Source organism: Penaeus vannamei, chromosome 20, assembly GCF_042767895.1.
Source record: "Penaeus vannamei isolate JL-2024 chromosome 20, ASM4276789v1, whole genome shotgun sequence".
Taxonomy (NCBI): domain Eukaryota; kingdom Metazoa; phylum Arthropoda; class Malacostraca; order Decapoda; family Penaeidae; genus Penaeus; species Penaeus vannamei.
Genome location: NC_091568.1, coordinates 42,088,063 through 42,098,062, shown reverse-complemented (window position 1 = coordinate 42,098,062; position 10,000 = coordinate 42,088,063). Strand labels below are relative to the sequence as shown.

The 10,000-nt window shown below is 31.8% G+C and overlaps 1 protein-coding gene across 6 annotated transcripts in view; it reads right to left on the bottom strand.

Moving 5' to 3' along the window:
- LOC113822641 (organic cation transporter protein-like) overlaps window positions 1-10,000 on the bottom strand; it is a 37,092-nt gene that overhangs the window by 4,843 nt on the left and 22,249 nt on the right. For 5 of the 6 annotated variants that reach the window (XM_070135582.1, XM_070135579.1, XM_070135581.1 and 2 more), the window contains 4 exons: window positions 6,105-6,259; window positions 5,302-5,470; window positions 4,128-4,275; window positions 1,751-1,830 (listed from right to left, as the gene is read on the bottom strand). In XM_070135582.1, coding sequence (XP_069991683.1) covers window positions 1,751-1,830; window positions 4,128-4,275; window positions 5,302-5,470; window positions 6,105-6,259 — 552 coding nt within the window. The remainder of the gene's footprint in view (window positions 1-1,750; window positions 1,831-4,127; window positions 4,276-5,301; window positions 5,471-6,104; window positions 6,260-10,000) is intronic. The other variant, XM_070135584.1, reaches the window with a different exon arrangement.

Here is a 10,000-nt window from a genome sequence, read left to right as displayed (position 1 = left end):
CCTGGAAAGGTATGGTGATAATTGCCATCTTTTCCGGTGGCAATTAGGGTGATCGCGACGCGAGGCAAGACAGCCTTCTCGGCTCCGCCCATTTCTTTGACATAATGGGAGTGGCCGCGGTTGACGGCTTGCTATTTTACTACATATTGGTTATTTTTCCGACAGGTACACAATATTTTGTAATATGATATCCAAGATGGATTTTGATATCTTATGGTGGGTAATGCGGTGTTATAGATATTCAAGTACGAATATGCATGAAATATCTGAAGTAGGAGGAATGCATCTGGCAACTCGATAAATGTTTACCGCCTGCTCGATTCCTGTCGCGTGAAAGGTGTCGCGTTTCCCGTAACCGCTGGAAAAGATAGCAAATGAAATGCACGATGATTGCGAAAGATACAATGAGCGTGAGAAATATGGTGTCTAGAAAAAAAGAAAAAAAAATATGGTGATTATATAAAACAGAATCATAAGAGAGATACTTTGCAGGAAACAGTGATCAGAAGAATATGAATTTTACAGCCAGAGGAGGGGAGGGGAGGGAAACGCGAGGAGGAAAGAAGGGGAAGGAAGTGGGATGCTTATCCTGAGAAGCTTTCTTCCATCGGGCCCAAGTTAGACTCATGTTCTGGAAATGTTTATAGTATAAGACTGGCATTCTGGCCTCGATTTCAAGTATCCAGCTTAGCTTTCATCGGTTGATAAGTCAAATGGTATGACAGGATGCTCTGACTAGGAATCATTTGCACCGGCGAATGCGCGTTCAATTGGCCTTCGACATTTCGCTTTAAAGAATGATCAATGTTAGCCATGACACCTCATTAATAGGTTCAGTGGAATCATGTGAGCATTTTTAAAGCCTGAAAGGAAAACTTTTTTTCCCTGCATGCATATGAGTCGGTCCTCTTTCGTTCTTCCCTAAAGAGAAAACACCAGGACCACTATGACGTTGCATCGTTTATGTTATTTACTTTCGGATGAAACATGTTCAGAATCAACTCTTTATCAAAACTATGCGTTTTGTCCGCAAATTCGGATCTGAGGAAACGACCGTAGCGTCTCAAGGGAATTGGTGTCGATGACGTCACAAGATGTTCCTTGGCACATTACCAACATTAACCAGTCATGGCATGTATATATAGGTACGTGTATATACATGTATATGTATGTTTATTTATATTTATATAAATGTGTTTATATATATTTATATAAATGTCTATATATGCGTATGTATATATATACAGATGTATGTATATGTATATATATACAGATTTATACGAAATATAGATTTATACGAAATCGTACGTTAACTTTTTATAATCGAAATTTTAATGGACTATAACAAAGTATGTAAGTGTCTCCAATGTTCATTGAACGCTACGTTCAATGAACATTGGAGACACTTACATACTTTGTTTCTCTGTGTTGCAATATCAACCATAACTTTCGGTTGCAATATTTATCTAACAATATCCACAAAGAGACATGAATAAATGGAAAACAAGACAGAAGGGGGAAAGATAATCAAACAAAAGAATAGGTAGAGGGACGGCTGGTTGGATGGATGCATGAAAGGACGGAGGGGGAAAGAACGAGAGAGAGAGAAAGAAGCAAAAACGGAAAAAAACAGGATAGAAAAGATACATACCACTGACGAACAAGCAAGCATATACAAAAAAATGAAAGAAAAAATACGCAAATAAGAAACATCTAATGGAAATAGAGCAAAGAAAAACATTTGTCTTACCTGAAAAGAATAACAGCTGTCTCAAAATATTCTTTAACTCTGTCTTTAAAGTTGTCATGAGTAGCTTTTTCTTGGACTTCCTTCAGAGATAATTTATCATGAAAAGATAAGGAAGTTGAGGATGAAAATGTTATATGAAAAAGGAAACTCAAAGAAATTAAAGCAATATCAGATTATTACTAGTATTGCCAATGTCCTTTTAATAGTTGGCATTTTTATTATTGTTAGTATAACTATTGATATGATTATCATGTTGTCATTACTTTTTTATAACTAATTATTATTGATAATAGCTTTATCATTATTATTATCATTATCATATCATTATTCTTATTACCATTATTATTATCATTATTCTTGTCATAATCATTATTATTATCATTATTAGTAAAATCATTAATCTTATTATCATCATTAATATTGTTACCACTACTGTCACTGTTCTCATTATTATCATTATTATGTATCATTAGTAGTGTTGTTTTGTTGTTGTTGTTATAATTATTATCATTATCATTAGTATTAGTATTATCATCATCATTATTATTATTGTCATTGTTATTATCATCATTACTATTATCATTATCATTATTTTTATTATTATAATTGTTATTATCATTAATATTATTAATGAGAATAACATTATTATTCATTGACATTATCATGTTTATCACTATCATCATTATCATTATCACTATTTTTGTCATTATATTTATTACTATTATCATTAATATTGTTATTGTTATCCTCATTATTTCCATCATTTTTATCATAATTTCTATCATTACCATTATTTTTTTCCATTATCGTTATAGTTATTATTATCATAGTTATTGTCATTATTGTTATTATTATTGTTATTATTATCATCATTATCCTTATTACTATTACTGTTATTCTCCTTATTACTATCATTGTCATTATCATTATCACCATTATCAATACTAGAATCATTATCGTCATTATTGTTATTATCAGCATTATTTATATCATTATTAGTATCATTATTATTATTATCATTGTTATCACCATTATTATCTTAGTTATCATTATCATTGTTATAATTATTATCATGATCATTATCGTTGCTATTATCATTATTATCATTATCATGATCATCAGAATTATTGCATAATTATTGCTATCATCACAATTATTGTTATCATCTTCATGACCATCATCATCATTATCATCATCATTATCATCATCATTATCATCATTATCATCATCATTATCATCATCATTATCATCATCATTATCATCATTAATATCATCATTATTATCATCATCATTATCCGCCCATATGCGGAGTCGTTTCGCCCGGCTGATCCCGGCGGCTACTTGCCACGCTCCCGCCCGCGGCCCGACGGCGACCGGCGAGCCCCAAACCCGACCCCTGAATTCTCTAGACTGCAAAATTCAGCCCCGTTTGCGAAATAGATTTGGCTCGACGGCCCGGAGTTGCATCTCCTTGCACCTTGTGTGATTCTTAGCTTGAAATGCTACGCCCATTTTGTCTGTAAGGCAGAGGTCGGCAACCAGACTTGACACACAGAGCGCTTGTCTATGGCACGCTATGTGATTCAGAGGTGCAAATAAAAAGGTAAAACAGTAGAATGATATAAGAGAGAGAGAGAGAGAGAGAGAGAGAGAGAGAGAGAGAGAGAGAGAGAGAGAGAGAGAGAGAGAGAGAGAGAGAGAGAGAGAGAGAGAGAGAATTATTATGGTCAGCTAAATTTTAAAATCGAGGAATATTGGAAACTACTGCGAATGATCATGCTGCCTCAATATCAAATTCCTGGACGTCAATGTCATATATTCAGTTGCATGAAGAGAGTAGCCTTGGCATTGCTATCAGCCTTTGGATCTACATACCAATGTGAGCCAAATGTTTTTACACATGCAGCATACCCTCAGGCCCATCGCTGCAGGCTTACAGCGGTTCACTCTGAGGGTTGTTGGAAGCTCAATGTGTCCAGAAATCAATATGGTGAGAATAAATATAAAATTATAAAACATATATTTTTTGTTACAAAGAAAACTAATTGCTACTTAAATATTACCTTCGTGCTATACATGTGCAGGAAAATACAATTGGGTATACAGTGCTGAGAAAAAAAACTGGCACGGAAGGTTATGAATAAGAAGGCATTAATTATAAACTGGCACACTTTGTTCAAGAGGTTGCCGACCCTGCTGTCAGGTTTGGAAAGCTACGCCCGCTTTGTCTGTCAGGTACTCAGAGTAGGGGATGAGTTCACTGCACGGTGCATGTGCGTGTCTGAATATACGTATGTCTGTAAATATGTTTCTTCGCCACAACCTTTTCATCTTCGTAGTCACTAATTCATCTTAGAAAAAGCACATCTCTCATCACCTTCCTCTGATCGTCCTTGAGAATGCTAAGGATCTTCTCGTCGGACGGAAGGTCCACCCGGTTCCTCTCGGCCGCCTTCTTCAGGATGCCGAGCGCCTTCTCCTGCCGCCCCGCCACCGCCAGCCAGCGCGGCGACTCGTCCAGGACGCTGCGGCGGAATTTTTTCTTCTTATATATATATATATATATATATATATATATATATATATATATATATATATATATATATATATATATATATACATATACATATATATACATATATATACATATATATACATATACATACATATATATATATATATATATATATATATATAAATATATATATATATTATATATATATATATATATATACATAGATTCATATATTTATATAATATATATATATAGATATAGATATAGATATAGATAGATAGATAGATAGATAGATAGATAGATAGATAAATAGATATACATAGATTCATATATTTATTATATATATATATATATATATATATATATATATATGTGTATATATATACATATATATTTACATTTATATATATATATGTACAAATATGTGTGTGTTTATATGTATATGTATACATATGTGTATATTTATACATATATATATATATATATATATAAAGTAAATATATATATATATATAAAGTATATATATATATATATATATATATATATATATATATGTATATATATATATATATATATATATATATATATATATATATATATATATTTACAAATATATATGCATATATATATATATATATATGTAAATATTTATATTTATATTTATATTTACACACACACACACACACACACACACACACACACACACACACACACACACACACACATATATATATATATATATATATATATATATATATATATATATATATATATATATATATATATATATATATATATATATATATATATGTGTGTGAGTGTGTTTGTGTGTGTGTGTGTGTATGTTTCTGTGTGTGTGTGTGTGTGTGTGTGTGTGTGTGTGTGTGTGTGTGTGTGTGTGTGTGTGTGTGTGTGTGTGTGTGTGTGTGGATAGATAGATAGATAAATATATAGATATAGAGATGCATAGCAGTAAGCTTCTAAGTATGTGCATTGCGTGCGCATGCGTCCCTGCACAACGACCGCAAGAACTCACAGGAGCGCCGGCAGGAACAGCAGGCACGGCAGCGACACGGCCAGCTGCAGCCAGCGCCAGGCCCTCACCAGGTACGCGAAACCGCCCCAGGCCATCGTGCCCAGCGCCCACGGCAAGAACATGCCCACACCCAGGGCGGACCGCCACCTGGGCTCCGCCATCTCCATCACTGAGGGGGAGGGGGGGGGGGGGTATTTGTCTCTCTCTGTATCTATTCTCTCTCTCTCTCTCTCCCTTTCTCTCTTTCTCTCCTTATCTATCTCTCTATCTTTATGTCTATCTATCTATATCTATATATTTATCTATCTATCTCTATCTATCTATCTTTCTCTATCTTTATGTCTATCTATCTATTTCTATCTATATATCTATATATCTCTTTTCATCTGTCTTTCTATCTGTCTATTTATCTATCTCCCTCTCTTCTCACCTTTTCTCACATTCTCTTAACCTCTTTCTCTCCCTCTCCTTTCCTCTTAATCTTATTTTTCTCTCTTTTTCCTCTCGCCTTCTCCTTCTCCCTCCTTCCCTTCTTTCCGTCTCCGTCCCTCATTTTCTTTCTCGCTATTTCCCTTTCTCCCTTCCTCTACTGCTCTCTCTCCTTCCCTCCCTGCCTCCCACTCCCTCTTTCCCTCCCTCTACTGTTTCTTTCCCTCCTTTACGTTCTCCCTATCTCTCTCTCTCCTTTCCTCTATTGTTCCTGTACCTCCCTCTCTCTCTCCCCTACTGCTTCTCCCTCTTCCTCCCTCCCACTCCAACTCCCTCGCTCCCCTCACTCCACCCCTTGAGCAGACCGCACCCACCGAGGATGTAGCCCGTCTGGAGGGACGCTGGATGCATGACGCCGAGCAGGAACCTGGCAGCCAGCAGGAGCGGAAGTGAGTAGAGAAAGCAGGAGCCGATAGCTATGCCTGTGTAGACGACTGAGCTCGCGGACACCATGGGAAGCCTTCCGAATCTGTGGATTAGCAGTGATCTGTCAGGTCGATTTCTTTGAGGCGGTTCTGATATGATTCGATGGTTGGGAAGTGAAGAGATTAAAGGTTCGTCGCAATAAAAAGTTATGAAAATATGTAAAAAAAAACAATAACAATGATACGAGAAGAACACCAAATACAATAACACCGCTACAATAAGTAACACCAATCCCAATTCCGACACGCCATCCCGCTAAGCACTTCTCATGCGAGCCGCCGGCCAGGAAGGGCTTCGTTAGCGATCCTGCAATCCCGAACTGAGACGGGAAATCGGCCAAACCCTGATTTCCTCCCTGGTTGTGCGACGCCCAGGCGGTGCGGCTGCTTCGGCGCCCGAAGGCCGATGCGCTCGGCCGCGTCGGTCGGGTCCTCTCGCGCTTCAGGCGCTGCCGCAGGGAGGCTCCCGGGGCCGCGCCTCGGTCGGACGTCTGGCTCGGGGACCGTGAATATTGGTGTCATGCAAACATATATATATATATATATATATATATATATATATATATATATATATATATATATATATATATATATATATATATATATACATATATATATATAAATATATACATATATATATTTATTTATATACATATATATATATATATATATGTATATATATATGTATATATGTATATACACACACACATATATATATATATATATATATATATATATATATATATATATATATATATATATATATATATGTATATACACACACACATATATATATATATATATATATATATATATATATATATATATATATATATATATATATATATATATATATATACATATATATGTATCTATCTATCTATCTATCTATCTATATATATATATATATATATATATATATATATATATATATATATATATATATATATACATAAGTATATATTATCATTGTTATTATTATTGTTATTATCATTATCATTATCATTATAATTACCATCATCATTATTATTATTATCATCATCATTATCATCATCATATTCATTATTGTCATTATCATTATCATTATAATTATTATCATTATCATTATCATTAACATTGTCAATATCATTTTCAATATCATCATTATTATTATTAGTTGTAGTAGTAGTAGTATTAATAGCAGTAGCATTATTATCGTTATTATCATTATTATCAATACTATTATTGTTATCATTATTATTATAATTATCATTATTAACATCATTACCATTAATGTTATAATCAATATTATTATTATTTCTATTATCATTATTAGTAGTAGTAGTAGTAGTAGTAGTATCATTTTCATTGTTACTATTAATATTATTGTTATCATTATTATTTATTATTGATATTCTCATCATTATTATTATTATTATCATCATCATCATCATTATTATTATTATTATTATTATTATTATTACCATCATTATTATCTTTATTATTATTATCATTATCACCCTCATCATCATTTTACTATTTTCAATACTTCTTTTGTTACCATTATTATTATCATTATCATTATTATCATTTGTCATTATTACCATCACCATTATTATCAAGTCTTGTCATCCTTATGGTTATTATCATTATCATCCTTATAGATATTATTATTATCAATATTGTCATTAACCTCAGTATTGTTATTATCATTATTATCATCATCATTGTTGCTGTTGTTGTTTTTGTTATCATCAGTATTAGTATTAGTATCATGACAATTGCTACCATCATTCCATTAATCACTATGATTACCATCACCATTGGCATCATTATCATTATTTTATTATTGTCATTGTTATTATTTTTTTATCATTATTCTTGTTGTTATTATTACTATCATTATAACCATTATTACTACCATTATCATTATCATTATTATTTCATCATTATCATCATCCTTTTTATTGCTATTATGTCTATTACTATTTTTATCATCTTTATTGTTACTATGATGATTATTATTATTACTATTATTATTTTCATTATCGTTGTCAGTATCATATCTTTTCTATTGTTTATTATTATTATCATCATTTTGATATATAGAATTATTGCTATTAGTATCATTATCATTATTATGATTATTGTCATTATTATTATTGTTATTATAATCTAGAATGTTTTAGCGTGATTATTATTGTTATCATTATTATTAGTATTAGTATTATCATTTTTATCACTACTATCATCATCACTATCATTATCATCTATATCATTATCGTTTTTGTTGTTATGATTATCACAATCATTATTATTATCATCATTATTATCACTTTATTATGATAAGGATAATTATTGTTACTATTTTAATCATTTTTTCATTATCCTCATTATTGCAATTATCATTATTTTTATTGCGATTATCATCATTATCATTATCTAATCATTACTATTATTGTTATCATGATTATATTATTATCATTATCATTGCCATTAACATCATCAGTATTATCGTTATTATTATTATCATTGATATTAACATTTTATCAATATTTTCAATATCATTTTCATCATCATTATTATCATTATCCTCAATTATCAATATCATTATCCTCGTCACCTTTGTCACCAATATTTGCGTTTTGTCCCTATTACTATTTTCATTGTTATTATCATGACAAATGTTGTTTTTAATATTGGTTGTTGTCACCACCATTATCATTACTATCCTAAGTAGTAGTGCTTGTATTGTTACCATTATCAGTATTCATATTATTTTTTCATTATTATCATTATCATTATAATCATCTTATTACTATTATTATTATTGTTATCATTAATGTTCCCATTTTTATCTTAATTGTTGCTGTTATTTTTGCTGTCACCATTTTCATTGGTATTGCCATAATTATCGTCATTATCATTACACCTCCATAAGTATCCTATTTCTTATAAATACTCTCGTTATCAACATTATTACTATTGATTTTGTTCTTGTATTATTGTTTTTACTGTCATTATCATTATCAGGATAACTGCCAGAAGGATTTTTTTTTTAATTTGTTATCATACTATTAACAGTACTCTTTTATGTTCTTTTCTTTATCTTAAGCTTCATTTCAAAACTAGAAATTCAGGCTTTCTTCCCATATTTTTATTTTATTTTATTTTATTCTATTCTATTTCATTGCTTTTCCTTTTATTTAACAGTGCCAACTACTTTCCAAAACAAAGGAAGCTTAGCTGTAATGTGATGATGTGATGACACTGAGACAGATGGAGAAAGTGACTGATAAATGAAGTTCCAGTGAAGTGATGATCTTCCTTGCACCAATGAATGAATGAGTGAATAAATGAGTAAGTAATCTGGAAATGAAATTCAAACAGTTACCCTGTACATCTATCAGCACATCGAATAAAGGTACTTTATAAAATCACATCTTTCGCCACAAGCATCTTTTAGCAAACATATTGCTAAATGCTCGAAATGTCAGGCTCAAATATCCTTCAACATCCTCTCTACACTCACTCCGCTGAATATACACACCTCAGAAGACGCATGTCTCTGGACACACATCTCTGAACACTCGGATCTCTAGATGTTCTCATTTCTAAATACATAAAACGATTAGTTTTCTACACATTTGCAACTCTAACCCTTTATATATCTTAACGCTTACATCTGTGAATACTTACAGCTCTAAATATTCACGTCTTTAAATACTCAGATTTCAGAACGCTCCTCTAATAGTTTATACAATACTCCATACATCACATTCTATAAATACATTTACAATCCATGT